We start from the raw sequence: 15695 nt of genomic DNA, 5'->3' as shown, positions 1-15695 counted from the left end.
TATCTTTCTAGTTGGGAGTGTTTTATTTCATAGTTTATATTAAAGTAAATACAAAACAATAATACTAGATTTAAAAAAAACTATAGGAAGGCCAGATGTTCCAAAACAATAGGAACTGTAAAATAAAAATAACAAAAATGCAGGATTTTACAAAGAAAAACAGTAGCATGGGGACAAAAGAACAGCACACGTTATGTATGTTAAATATAAGATTCCAGATATAATGTAGGAACTTACAAGCCTTGCAACTAAAATGTAGTGCCAAGTGTTAGCCTAATCCTTAGCACAGAGACCCTGCGTAGGCCGAGAAGATCTAGACACGCTCAGTGTTCTCAGGGAAATGGGAAAGAGGGATCTTGGGGAGGAAGCCAGTGAGGGAAGAGGAGGAGGAGTGAATCTGCTTGCCTGACATATGAGAGGATGGAGGAGGGTCTCCAAATCAAAGGTCCCGATTAGAAATACAAGGTTATCTGCCTCCATCTCATGATAAACCTGCTTAACAGAGATTTTCAAACACAGATTTTGGTGATTTACAACATAGGATCCACAAGAGACTAGGATCGAACCTGGGTCTCCTGCATTGCAGGCAGATTCTTTACCAACCGAGCCACTGCTGCTGCTGCTGCTAAGTCCCTTCAGTCGTGTCCGACTCTGTGCGACCCCATTGACGGCAGCCCACCAGGCTCCACAGTCTTTGGGATTCTCCAGGCAAGAACACTGGAGTGGGTTGCCATTTCCTTCTCCAATGCATGAAAGTGAAAAGTGAAAGGGAAGTCGCTGAGTCCTGTTTGACTCTTTGCGACCCCATGGACTGCAGCCCACCAGGCTTCTCCGTCCATGGGACTTTCCAGGCAAGAGTACTGGAGTGGGGTGCCATTGCCTTCTCAGAACCGAGCCACTAGGGAAGTCCTAACAAGAGACTGCTGCTGCTACTGCTAAGTCTCTTCAGTCGTGTCCGACTCTGCGTGACCCCGTAGACGGCAGCCCACCAGGCTCCCCCGTCCCTGGGATTCTCCAGGCAAGAACACTGGAGTGGGTTGCCATTTCCTTCTCCAATGCGTGAGAGTGAAGTCGCTCAGTCGTATCTGACTCTTGGTGACCTGATGGACTGCAGCCCACCAGGCTCCTCTGTCCATGGGATTTTCCAGGCAAAAGTACTGGAGTGGGTTGCCATTGCCTTCTCCGAACAAGAGACTAAGTATAAGTAAATCTCAGTTGCTTCACAGATGAAAAAATTCAATTCTCTTGTCAGTGATTTGCTGAGGGAAAGATGTATTATTAAACAATCAATAGGCAACAAAGTCACAACAATCCATAATAGTGAAATAAAAGGAAACGCTCCCCATTCACTGAGGGGCATTGGGCGGCATCAGATGGTCTAAGAAAAGCATTTAGATTCATGTCCTGTGTTAAACCCAAGAGAAGGAAGTGAAAGGCACTCATATATTATTCTTGTGGTCAGGAATTCACTGCACATTAAGTTGTCAAGGTGATAGATGACAAGAAATAAAGTTCTAGGAAAGAAAAAATATCAGTTTGAATAAACCATCATACCAAGGAAATCCTAATTAAGGCATATTTTTGTTACCAGATATAACAGGGATTTTGAAACAGTGCTTCTCTCACAGCATCCACCACCATGGTGAGATGAGAAAGGTTGATCTTTAAAATTATTTTCACCATCAAATGATTTTTGCTTTATATTCCCCAAAGAGTGAAGTAGAATGGTGACATGTTGTACACAGAAGCTTTATAAAACATATCTTAGATGAGGTCTTCATTTTAAGCCTCCCCACTGGTACTATCTGCTGTTATATTAGGATTCTGAATTTCACCGTAAACAATAGGCTAATCTAAGTAAGAATTTCTGAGTCTCCATCTGTAAACTCAGATTTGGCAAAGGAGAAATCTACTAGAGATCCTGGGTAGTATGGGACAAAGGATTAGGGGAGAGAGGCAGAAGCAAGGATTCAGGGCCTGTAATCCAACTATTCTGGGGACTTCCCTAGTGGTCCAGTGGTTAAGATTCCAAGCTCCCAATGCAGGGGGCCTGGATTCAATCCCAGTTTGCATGCTGCAACAAAAGATCTCACACATAGTAACTAAGATCCTACGTACTGCAACTAAGCCCCGGCAAAGCCAAATAAATGTTTTTAAAAATGAACTACTCCGAAATCACTAATTTTTACCACCTGTGCTTTCCAGTGACCTGCCTATGAGTATTTTCAGTTGAAGGCCATTTGCCATGGAGTTGATGCTGATGGTTCTAAACCAGAGAAGCAATTGAGTATGAAGCAAAACTAAAAGTGAGGATCAACTCCAACCAGCAAGCTCCGATGTCCCAAACTCTTCTCAGTGTGACTCTGCTGGACAGTTTGCTCCTGGCCATTGGCTTAGTCTATAAGGATTTTTTTGTAGGTGATTTCAAGTTATTTAAGTCATTCTCTTGGCTTTTCCCCCTCTAATTCAGAAAGCAGGAAATGTCTTTCCTGTGTAGCAGTCACAGAGCAGTCCCCTAGGGTTTCCAGGGGGCTTATCTTCCAGTTCCTGTTGCTGGTTTCTAACTGTTAACTCTATATTTGGTAACAGCTTGACCATGGGCTGTTTTGGATTTGGTCATAATAAGATAACCTGGAGTCATGGAGCAGAGATCTAAAGCAATCTTATTTTTCCAGGAAGCAGCGTGTTGACCTTTCAGGATTTCGTCTATTTTATTGAAAGTGAGTATTTGAATAGTATTGTTTATAGCACAAGGTTGGGTGTTTATGTTATTGGCCCTAGAGGGTGTGTGACTATACAGAAATAGGATACATACACTCTTTTGGTTTACAATGAGTTTATATTTGTTTGTTATGTGGACTGATACAATCTAAGGAATGCTCTTTATGCGTGCTCTTAGTCCATGGCAGCCTTGAAAATAGTCACTTGCTCAGAAATGAATAAATATTTGTCAGATGAGTAAGACAAATATTGATTTTGATCCCTTCACATCTCAAGGCAAGAATCAACAGACCATTGACAAGACAGACCATTGACAAGACAGTATCTTCCTCCTTTCCCCAGTATTTTCAAAGCTGCATAGTGTTAAAGCTATATGCATACCATCTCTTTTGGAATAAAGAGATAATTATATATATTACCATGTATAAGATAGCTAGCTAGTGGGAAGCTGCTATATAACACAGGGAGCCCAGCCTGGTGCTCTGAGATGACCGTAGAAGGGTGGGAGTGGGGGTGGGGTGGGAGGGAGGCTCAAAAGGGAGAGGATATATATATATATATATATATATAATGACTGATTCACATTTTTGCATGGCAGTCATCAACATAACACTGTAAAGCAATTATCCTCCAATTTAAAGAATAATTTTAAAAATAAAGTAAAAGGGTAACTGTATAATGATTAAAAAAAAAAGAGATAATGAACTATTGTTCGTTATTGGAAGAGACCATTTATAAAACAGTAAAAAAGCTGCTGGAATCCTATTTTACCACCAATGAGTACTCTTCTAACCCTACTGAGATTTTGCTTTGCTGTGTTTTCAAATCCCAAGAGTTATGTTGTTTTATAAACATGATCAGAATGAATGACTGCACTTTTACTGCACAAAGGGAAAATCAAGGCATAAAAACATATTGTGATTACTGTAAGATCTCCTTAGAAATGGGAAAGGATTTTGAGCTTCAAAGAGAACCTTTTGTTTATGAATTTATCAGTCATTAAACAGGATTATCACAGCAGAGCTAAAATAAAGAGCTTAAATTCTCCCCCTCGGGAACATTACTTTCATTTGCAATACGAATACTGGGTGGTTTTACTTTCTTTAGTAATTTATTCTTGTCTCTTTAATGTTCACTACAGGTTAGAAGTTATTATTTGTTAATAGCAGGTGTACAGTGAATAATCTTTTAGAGAACCTAAGCTGTAAATCAGAAAAAACCAATCTTATTATAACTTTCTATTTTCTCTTTCAGTCATCTTGCACTTATTTTTATACTTAGAATTCTGTTTTACAAGCCAAAATTTGGCCATTACAATTTGCAACTGTAATGATTTCATAATATCCCACCACAGCAGGGTAAACAGGACTGAAAGTTACATGGTGGAGGACTGACCTGAGAGCTGAACCCTGGCTGCATCTCTCTTGGCTTTGGGACATCACCTAACCTTTCAGATGAGAATGCTCATCTGAAAAATGGGACTGATCTACCTCCCAAGGGTCCTTATAGGAGCTAAACAAAATGCATACCCATTCTATCACAGGCTCCTTACCAGTGTCACTCGGTGGAGTGCTATTAGCATCCTGGATTCTGTGGGAATGCCCCACCCAGAGCAGGATGCCCCTGAAAAGGCTACGAGGACCCACCAATGAGGGCTTCCTGAAATAATCACACTAAATCGACTGCTTATACTGATATTTTCCTTTAATTCCTCTTTTCAAAAAATGTATATTTTGGTTTTATATGCTTATTCTTTGAGAATTCGCTCAAATGTACCTCCTCAAGTCCCTAACTTCCAGTAGCTAAGATGACATCATATTTAATGCTCTTGAAGTCTACCACCATCAAGGTGCTCACACATTGAATGGCATTGCTTCTGTATTCCTATGGTCTGTAGAGTGTTAGCAATCTGAGGGCAGGGGCTGTACTGTATTCTCTTTCAGTGTCTCTAGCACACCACACAACACCTGGTATACTGAGGGTGCTTAGGGATGTTTGTTGAACCATGGTCTACCCCATATGAATTCTGAGCTCTGTAGCCTTCACATTCTGATGCAAGGAAATGGCAACCCACTCCAGTGTTCTTGCCTGGAGAATCCCAGGGATGGGGGAGCCTGGTGGGCTGCTGTCTATGGGGTCACACAGAGTCGGACACAACTGAAGCGACTTAGCAGCAGCAGGGATGTTTGTTGAACCATGGTCTACCCCATATGAATTCTGAGCTCTGCAGCCTTCACATTCTGATACAATCTTCCTTTGGGGTATTTCAGATGTTTTAGAACCTTGACATCTAATATTGTCTTTCCGGTATCCAGTCAACTGCCATCCATATTCTTAAAGGCGGTAAGGATGAAACAGGCCTGTGTGTGAAGGCTCCATGTTGGGTCACCCATCTGAGGAGTGGGTACTCGATGTGCTGGGCAGAGTGCTAAGTGGGAAGCTTCTGTGTAGCAGAGAGACATGATGGGGACTATGCTCCAGGAAGATGGTTCTGACCAGGGCTTGGGAAGAGATGCTTAAGTTGTGCTTGAACTCACAGCAGCTATATCCCTAAATGATGTTCATCATGGCATTTTCATAGATACACACTCCCATTTTCATTTATTTTGTTCCAAGTTAGCTACTAGTTCTTATAGATGCTCTGTGGTTTCCCTTTTCTACGACAGAATAAGTAAAAAAGAAAAAACCTGCGCTTGTTAATAAGCAAGGCCCTGCAGCAGCTCTGCTGTCATGCTTGGCATAGCGTTAAAGTAAGACAGATGCAGAGTCTTCCTGCAGACCTATGTTACCCTCCTCCTGCTATTTCCCCAACTTGCCATTCCAAAATCCGCCCTTCTCCTTGAGGACCCCAAGCCATACCCACCTCGTTGCTGCATCTTGCTGCCTCCCTTCCCCCACACTCTCTCAGCAGACGGGTCACTTTCTACTTCATGGAAGCTCTAGGGCATACACTCCCATCTTACTGTGTCTTTCCTCTCCCTGCAAAAAATGTCTCTGTAGCCATCACTCTTGTTCTTGTAGAAGGTGCTCCCTCTACCCAAATCAATGATAATCTGCCCCCTGGATCCTGGATCCAACACCTCCTTCCTCTTGAAGATGATCATTCTTCTCCTACCAACAACTCCTGGGTCTTCTATTTAACTGTTTACTTCTCCACTTGGACATTTAACATATTTCAAACTTAACATGCTCAAAAACAAACTTTTTCCAGTGGCTCAGGCCTAAAAACCTTATAGTCATTCTTGATTTCTTTTTCTCTCATTCATCTCATTCAATCCAATCTTCTAGCAACTCTCATTTTTTTTCATTCAAAATATATCCAGAACCACAGCTTCATTCCTAGTCCAAGCCATCTGATCTGTGTCATGCCTGGATTATTGCACTAGCCTTCTCAGTCATTCCCATTTCCATCCTTGCCCCCCACACTGTATTCTCAGCACCTAGAGTGGTCTTGTCAAAACCTGAGTCAGATAATGACAACCCTCCAAACACAGAGCATCTCACTCAGAGCAAAGACAGAATCTTTACAGTTGCCTCCAGGCCCTCCAAGATTTGGCAGCTGTTGCCTCTCAGGCCCCAATCTTCTATTACTCTACTCCTCACTCTGCTCTAGCCGACTGGCCTCCTGGCTTTTCCCTCAGTGTGAGGAACACCCCTGCTTCAGGCCTGTAACATCACCTCAACATTCAAACTTAGTGTTATAACAGATCTCACTTGGTTCCAGAATCACTTGGAAACAGGACTGGAGTAAGAGCTTGCCAGCCAGGCAGCATCAGGCTGTTTCCCTTTGGGGGGAATCTTCACAACTATCTGTGTGGTGGTCCACCCTGCCGCCCAAGAGCTAGTCTCTCCCCAGGCTTTTCCTCCCCAATCATCTCAGGTGCAAGGAAGAGAGATCCACAGTATGCAGGTTCTGCATTTACTCTGACTTTCATGCTTTATGTTCCCAAGGAGCCAACAACTCTTATAACTTAGTAGATAGATATTTCATGTGTCAAGGGACATGCTCAGTTACAGGTGTCACCAGAATCACAGAAATCCCATCTATGTCTTCCTACCAGGCATTTTTATCATTCCCTGACCCCAGATGTAGTTGACCAATCAGCAGCCATTGATGCCATAAGCAATGTTGCCTAGTAACACAATTAACATTCTACTGTATCAGGCACCAGGGAAACTGAGATAGAAAGCTGAGAAAGCCAAATGTCAATTTCTTCTGTAGAAGGGGAAGGGTACTGTGACTGCTTTGTTCACTGTGTCTTTTGCTCCATCTGTTCGCTCTGATAGGATGGCTCCTCCCCGGATATCTGGATAGGCTGCTCTCGCACTGACTTCAATTCCTTCTTCACAAGTCACCTCCCTGGTGAGGGCACCCTGTTTGAGAACCTCAAGTGCTAATCTCAGCTGCTGGGATTTCCTACCATTCTTGTATGCTTTATTTTCTTTTCCATTGTTCTTATTACCTTCTAACATGTATGCTGATGCTGCTGTTCAGTCACTCAGTTGTGTCCGACTCTTTGCAACCCCATAAACTGCAGCACGCCAGGCTTCCCTGTCCTTCACCATCTCCTGGAGTTTGCTCAAACTCATGTCCATTAAGTCAGTGATGCCATTCAACCACTTAATCCTATGTCGCCCCTTTCTCCTCTCACCCTCAATCTTTTCCAGCATCAGGGTCTTTTCCAGTGAATCAGAGTATAACTGACTGATTTTGCTTATTTTTTTCCCCATAGAACTTAAATTTTATAAGGCTAGGAAATTTGTCTTTTATTTTTATCTCCTACATTGACAATGCCTGGCCTGTACAACACTGCCTGTCATACAGTAGGTTCTTCAACAACTATCTGTTTTATTTATGAATGAATTTATGCTCTTTCTTTCAAACTCTAGTTTTTCACTGGCATCATTTTATTGGTGTGGGGAGGAGGGCGAAATATTTTCAGCCCGCAAATAAAATGCAGCCTGGTGTTAGGGATTAGGATAGGGACTTGGGGCCAAACTGTTTGGATTTCAACAAGGGTTTCGTCAGTCACCTTGGAAGTTTTCCTAATCTCTTGGTGCCTTAGTTTTGCATCTATAAATGGGGATAATAATAGAACATCCTAGGGTTGGTATGAGGATGAAATGATTTAAAACATATGTAAAGTCTTCAGAAGAGTGTCTGACATGTAGGAAGCACTGTGCTTAGACATTTAGTCATGTTTGACTCTTCGTGACCCTATGGGCTGTAGCCCACCAGGCTCCTTTGTCCATGGGATTTCCCAGATGAGAATACTTCAGTGGGTTGCCATTGCCTTCTCCGGGATCTTCCTGGCCCAGGGACTAAACCTGAGTCTCCTGCATTGCAGGTGGATTCTTTACCACTGCATCTACCTGGGAAGCCCTAGGAAGCACTAGATGTTAACTATTACTAAAAGCAACAACAAAAAGGTCTTTATTTCTACTCTGCACCACTTCTAGCTACTTCCCTCTTTCCTGACTTTTCCTCTCAGATCTATCAATACATGACAGTTGCATCTACCCCACAGCCTTTAACTCCCATTCAGTTTTCCAACCACTTGCACTAAGGTTTCTAAAGGCCTAGTTGCTGTTTTTCTCTCCTCAGCCTGTGAGTTAGTTGAACCACCTGCCTTCACTGACCACACCTGAGCCTCTCCTCTCTCCTGGTTTGCACCTGTCCTTAGGGCTGCCCCTCGTCAGCCTTTTCCAGAGGCGCCTCGGTTTCCATCACTCACTTTCTACTGCCATTCCTGACGTTACCTCACCAAGCGCATCCTCCTGGTCTGACTCCATTCCCAGGCTCTGCTTCAACCCTCACGCTGAAGACACCCAAAGGCTGCTGGTCCTACACACTGTCTCCCAGAGGAGTCATGTCCTTTTCTCACATCCATGACTAAGAGCTTTCTTTCCTCTTCCTAGCACTTTCTTTATTGCCAGCACCCTCTTCCTGACTGGTTCTCAAGTTTTAATATTGCAACCATTTTTCTGGTTCCCCTCCTTTGCACTCAGAGCTCTTCAGAAGCCTCTAATCACAACCTGTTCTGACTGCTTGTTTAGTTTCCCCCTAGAAATGAACTGCTTATGGCCACAAAGGATAGTGCCTGACACATAGATACGCAAAAAAAAAAAAAATCTAGATTCAACATATGAATGTACAGTATCTATACAGAATAAATTATGATTCAGTTACATTTTAATTCAGAACTAAAGCACTGGGTGTGAAAACAGCTCATCAAAATGTCAGATCTTTCAGAAAATCTTAGGAGTAAAAATAAGAGATAAAGAAAAAAGCTTGATATTAAGAATGTAAATGGCACTGTGGGTATCTATGCTATATTTTACCGTAAAGCCAACTTTGGAAGATAAAGGACTCCCTTTGATATTCATGACATCAAATATTACTTGACTATACTCAACTGCTATTTGAACTCAGCTAAATCTTACAAATACCCTATTTACCTTATTAGGAAAGTTCAGGAAATTAGGCTTCAGGCTCCCTGCCATAATTATAAATACCACACGCAAACAGAGAAAGAGCAACGAATGTATACATGGTTAAAAATCACACACTTTTTTAAGAGGTTTCGATGGCTTACTGTCTTGCTCTGCCTCTTTTTTTGACCTACCTGCAAAGTGCATCCGAACACACCGATCATCAGCATGGCCACGGACAGGTAATCGGTAAACACATCCCACCATGGCTTCAGCACCCGGAAGGCAGGCTGCTGCTCAGAGAACTGCCGGAACTCTGTCACCGGAATCATGTTTCTGAGAAAAGAGAGGTGACTGGTGAATTCATTTATCTTTACACACAACATACTGCACTGTTCACGGCATTTGAAAATTCTGCTCCAACCTGTCGTATTCAGTGGTCTGAATTAGTCCATGAGCTGTCACTGTACTTTAGGGTTTTAACAAGTTATTGAGAGATCCACCCCTTAAGGAAATAAGGAGCCCCACATGGAAAACAGCAAGCACCTTTACTAACTCCTATCCAATCAGCGGTGCCCTTTAGCTCCAATGGGCCAAAGCTAAAGGCCCAGAGAGACAGCATGACCAAAGCTGCCTGTTATTTCCTGGTCTCTCCCTTTCCCCTAATGTCAGAAAGATATGCCAGAAAGAGCCAGAAGATGCCAGAAAAAGCACAGCCCATCCTTTAAAACGTTTTTCCTATTTGTCTTGTCATCTTGGGGTTTTTTGTTTTGAATTATTTTTAAAGTGTAAACCTCAGCATTCGTTTGTATTAATTATTTACTAAGTCCTGAAAGGCAAACGACTTTGCCACTAATCTTCTTCTGATAAATGGGATCATCTCATGTGGGGAGGAGGTGTTGGGGAGAACTTTTTTTTTTTGCCCTATTTTTTTTTTTTTTTGGTCCCTGTGATTTTTGACTTGATTTTTTCCCCCCCTGTATTTCCTAAACACTTTATATTTCACTGTGAACCTCAAACTAATCCTCTGAGAAGTCAATTTTCCCTGGAAACATCTGTTGTTTGTTGTTGTTTAGTCGCTAAGTCTTGTCTGACTCTTTTGCAGCCCCATGGACTGTAGCCCTGCCAGGCTCTTCTGTCCATGGCATTTCCCAGGCAAGAATGCTGGAGTGGGTTGCCATTTCCTCCTCCAGGGGATCTTCCTGACCCAGGTATTGAGTCTCCTGCATTGCAGATGGATTTTTTTTTTTTTTTTTACCACTGAGTCACCAGGGAAGCCCCAGCCTCTCTCTCTGAATGACAGAAGATGAATAGGGTATACTGAGGCTCTGGGAAAAGAGACACATCCTTTTCTTCGCCTGCACTGTTCTATCTTTTGGCTTAATCCCATTGCCTGTATTATGATTTAAGACTTCAAGTTAATCATCCAGCTACTGGGAGAAGAAATATTTTTCCTTATCTCATGGCAAGGAAAAAGGGTGGCCAGTGAGGGCCAAAAAAAGAGTTTCTCTTTTGCCATCTTTGGATCCAATAATCTCACTCTTTACAGCTGCCCTTGTTATGTAGTCTGATTACAGAGCAGGGAAAGGCTACATTTGGTGCTTGTTTTCCTAAGCCTTTTTGTTTCCTGGATCTTCTCTTCCCTAATACTGAATTAAAGGCTGTATGATAAAATTCTTCAAGAGATGGGAATACCAGACCACCTGATCTCCCTCTTGAGAAACCTGTATGCAGGTCAGGAAGCAACAGTTAGAACTGGACATGGAACAACAGACTGGTTCCAAATAGGAAAAGGAGTATGTCAAGGCTGTATATTGTCACCCTGCTTATTTAACTTATATGCAGAGTACATCATGAGAAACACTGGGCTGGAAGAAGCACAAGCTGGAATTAAGATTGCCGGGAGAAATATCAATAACCTCAGATATGCAGATGACACCACCCTTATGGCAGAAAGTGAAGAGGAACTAAAGAGCCTCTTGATGAAAGTGAAAGAGAGTGAAAAAGTTGGCTTAAAGCTCAACATGCAGAAAACGAAGATCATGGCATCTGGTCCCATCACTTCATGGGAAATAGATGGGGAAACAGTGGAAACAGTGTCAGACTTTAGTTTTTTGGGCTCCAAAATCACTGCAGATGGTGATTGCAGCCATGAAATTAAAAGATGCTTACTTCTTGGAAGGAAAGTTATGACCAACCTAGATAGCATATTCAAAAGCAGAGACATTACTTTGCCAACAAAGGTCCATCTAGTCAAGGCTATGGTTTTTCCAGTGGTCATGTATGGATGTGAGAGTTGGACTGTGAAGAAGGCTGAACACTGAAGAATTGATGCTTTTGAACTGTGGTGTTGGAGAGACTCTTGAGAGTCCCTTGGACTGCAAGGAGATCCAACCAGTCCATTCTGAAGGAGATCAGCTCTGGGATTTCTTTGGAAGGAATGATGCTAAAGCTGAAACTCCAGTACTTTGGCCACCTCATGCGAAGAGTTGACTCATTGGAAAAGACTCTGATGCTGGGAGGGATTGGGGGCAGGAGGAGAAGGGGACGACAGAGGATGAGATGGCTGGATGGCATCACTGACTCGATGGACGTGAGTCTCAGTGAACTCCGGGAGTTGGTGATGGACAGGGAGGCCTGGTGTGCTGCGATTCGTGGGGTCACAAAGAATCGGACACGACTGAGTGACTGAACTGACTGTTATGTAGTCTGATTACAGAGCAGGGAAAGGCTACATTTGGTGCTTGTTTTCCCAAGCCTTTTTTTTTCCTGGATCTTCTCTTCCCTAATACTGAATTAAAGGCTGTACAATAAACAGCCTAAAGAAAATGAAAGCCTCTTATTTGGGTTCACTAGTGTTTATCTTTGGAAATTATTATAATATGTTCCATTCCATCTCACTGCTTTACCTGACTTTTTCTTAAGCAGTAATTTGTCTTAACACAACATGGAAAATCCAACCACTTGGCATTCCTTTTACCTATGATCTACCTACTTGACATCTGTGCAGCATTTGATAAAATTTCCTCATTTTACTGAAACACAACTTTCCTAACTCCACTTTGTTCACCCACTGGGTTGCAAGCGTCTTGAAGGGAGAAACTATATGTTATCATATGTGTGTTTTCAAAACATATGTTTCAGGCAAGCCACCCAAGCTAAATAACTTCGCCTACTCCTAGTGTTATTAACATTTCAGACTAGTCCAAATTTTGATTTTCCTGACACTTTAGGACCGTTTTCTTCTCAATGGATCATTATCTCATGGCCCCAAATGTTTTCTAGTCACAGCTGTCCAGTGGCAGTCACAGACTGGCACTAAACCTCATCTTAACTTCCACTTTCTGCCTAGAAGCTACTGTTTTGTTCTATTTTGCACCCGCATCATTTACCACAGTGCCTGGAAAACAAGAGGCCCTGAGCAACTGTCTGTTAAATGGATGAGTCGATTCAGATGTTTGTTCATAGAGCAGTGCTCACCTAATCAAATTAGGAGTGACCCGAGCCAGCTGCAGCAACAGCACTAACAAGTATGGTGCTTGTGCTACAGTTTACATCTTTTGATAGATTTGGTTATTGTCTCCTTCTTGATAAGTTTCCTGTACACCTTGGAGGGAATCGGGCTTGTTCTCTGATGCAAGGAACAATTTCAGGAATAAAATACACCAATGAAGAGCTGTGGTTCTCAAGATTTTTGATCTTGGGAATCCCTTCATGTCCTAAAATGTAGGAGAAGGACCTCAAAGAGCATGTTTTAGGTGGATGATACCTATCAATACTTACTACATTAGAAATTAAAATGAAAATTTAAAAATATATATATTAACTCATTTAAAAATAATAAACTCATTCCAAGTTAACATAAATTATTATAAAGATAACTATATTCTCCAAAACAAAGACAATTAATGAGAATAATGGCATTTTTTTCCACATTTTTGCAAATCTCTTTGCCAGTGGACTTAATAGAAAATAGCTGGATTCTCATATCTGCTTCTTCATTCAGTCTGCTCTGATACGTTGCTTTGATTGAAATTTATGAATCAAATATATGCAGTTAAAGAAGGGAAGACTATCTTAGCAGGCTTTTCATATAATTGTGGATAACTATAACTTGATAATATATCAAATTAACTTGGTAAGTTGCAGTATAGAGCCTGAAAACTGTATTAATGAACTTTTCAAACTCCTTGCTGTTAAAACTCACTCATCAGTCTTGAACTTTGAATGGACCCTTTATCCATATATGATTTGGTAACAACATTAGTCATTTGGAAAATATGGAAAATACTGAATCACTTAGTCATGCAGATTTTCCAAATGCTGACAAATTATACTTAGAAATCACATTCATTGAAATCACTAATGCTTTCATCAGAAAATTTTTTAAGTAACTGGAGCCTGTCAAGCTCATGGTGGTGTATAAATTTTCCAAAATTCTAATCATCGCTTGAAAGTTTGAATTTTGTTTGTGGCAGCAAATATTATGTTCTTCTCTTTGAAATGTCAAGCTCGCTTCATTCATTTTGAGAAATTATCTTCCACATACTCAAGTCTGAATATCAGTTGTTTTATTCAATTAAAAATTGTACATTATGATAAAGTGGCTAATTCAACTTTCAATTCAAATAAAGATTTCCCTCGAGATACCTACCTACTGTACTTGGAATTCAGCAGACGTGCTTTATGTATTCTTCCCTTTCATCACTTCATGTATTATTACAATATGTAGTCAAGGGTCAAGAGCTATTAAAATAATAATTTTTATGGATTCAACCAGGACATTAAATGAAACTGGCATTTTTTTCTTTTAAGTTGTAAATGTGTGCCAATGAGGTATACAGTAGAATTTGCTGCCTCCACCTTGATTCACACTAAGATGACTTACCCACCAGTGATTTTGTACCATCAGTGAAAAATGCAAGAAATATCTTGGCATTAAAAACTAGTTTTGATCTTGTCAGTTCAGTTCAATTCAGTCACTCAGTTTTGTCCGACTCTTTGTGACCCCAATGACTGCAGCACGCCAGGCTTCCCTATCCATCACCAACTCCTGGAGCTTGCTCAAATTCATGTCCATCAAGTCAGTGATGCCATCCAACCATCTCATCCTTTGTCGCCCCTTTCTCCTCTCACCCTCAATCTTTACCAGCATCAGGGTCTTTTCAAATGAGTCAGTTCTTTGCATCAGGTGGCCAAAGTATTGGGTTTCAGCTTCAGCATCAGTCCTTCCAAAGAATATTCAGGACTGATTTCCTTTAGGATTGACTGGTTTGATCTTTGATCTTGTGGACCCTCTAAAAATGTGTAGGTGACAGGTGTTCCATAAACCACACTTTGAGAACCACTGAGGTAGAGGTTCACTGTTCCTTCATCTGTGGCTGGCCTTGAAAAAGCAAAGGCCTAGGGCACTCATAACGGCGAGGCTCTGCCAGTCCTCATTGGCATCATTCTCTTAATGTGGAAAATAAAGACAAACTAAGCAATCTAGGAAACTTAAGTATTGTCTACTGCTTCCTAATACTGGTACAGCCTAGTTAAGAGGGCTTGTCAGAGGAAACAGTCAAGGTGAAACAGACTTTTAGAGTTATAACTCTACTCTTAATGTCCTTAACCTCTTTAGGGTAAGTGTGTGTATGTGCATGTGGCATGCACATGCCCTTCCTTATATGTATGTACACACATACTACATATAAATGTATGTGGACACATGTATAATACGCACATATAGACTTCATTGTTTTAACATAACACAAGGCTTAAAGCCAATATCCAGTACAGATTTAATCCTTGGAATTATTTTTGATGCAAATAAAAAAAGGGGGGGGGAAGAGAGGAAATATAGGAATTGACTTAAAACCTCTTGACTTAAAACTAAAGAGAGGGTGAAGGAATCTTGCACTTGCTTAACTGAAAAAAAATTTTGTGTTCTTTCACCAATTTAAGTGCTTTCCTCCATTTTCTATTTCAATATTTTAAAAACTTTTTACAGTGTTGTGTTGGTTTCTGCCATACAACAGCGCAAATCAGCCATAATTATATATACGTTCCCCTCTCTCCCTAACCTTCCTCCCCTCTTTGTGCATTACAGTGACAACACAATTTCTCTCTCATTATCATTGTACTTTCCAAATGATTTGTGACATTTTTAGAGTTATCATATCAAGTTGAAGAAGCCACTTCTGAATAAACTGCTAAGTTTACATAGTTTTTTCCCCTAAAGATCAATCAGGATAATTCTATTTATATTTTTTTCCTATTTTAGAAATATAAATGATTATATTAATATTGCTTCCAACTCTAATTTCTAACTTACTATGTAAGATTTTTGCTTATCTGATAATGCCTTTAGAAACATGGCATTTCAAATTAAATCAAAAGATTCTTGTATCTAATCAAAAATATATAAACTTTTACATTGTTATATATTTGCCTCTATATCCTTTTGCAGAAATCCATTTGCATTACTTTTATTAAAAATACTTCTTACTAAAACTAGCCAGTCCAGGTTCGATGCATGACACAGGGTCTTCAGGGCTGGT

At 40.9% G+C, this 15695-nt stretch overlaps 1 protein-coding gene across 3 annotated transcripts in view; it reads right to left on the bottom strand.

Moving 5' to 3' along the window:
• LRRC8C (leucine rich repeat containing 8 family, member C) overlaps window positions 1-15695 on the bottom strand; it is a 92262-nt gene that overhangs the window by 24437 nt on the left and 52130 nt on the right. For 2 of the 3 annotated variants that reach the window (XM_010860379.1, XM_010860380.1), the window contains one exon: window positions 9348-9489. In XM_010860379.1, the coding sequence (XP_010858681.1) occupies window positions 9348-9485 (138 nt within the window). In that variant the 5' untranslated portion in view covers window positions 9486-9489. Of the gene's footprint in view, window positions 1-9347; window positions 9490-13807; window positions 14136-15695 lie in introns of those variants that run through there. The other variant, XM_010860381.1, reaches the window with a different exon arrangement.

The sequence above is a fragment of the Bison bison genome, unplaced genomic scaffold (assembly GCF_000754665.1).
Source record: "Bison bison bison isolate TAMUID 2011002044 unplaced genomic scaffold, Bison_UMD1.0 scf7180017864466, whole genome shotgun sequence".
Taxonomy (NCBI): domain Eukaryota; kingdom Metazoa; phylum Chordata; class Mammalia; order Artiodactyla; family Bovidae; genus Bison; species Bison bison.
Note: the sequence above shows the minus strand (reverse complement) of the source record. Positions and strands in the feature narration are given on the sequence as shown.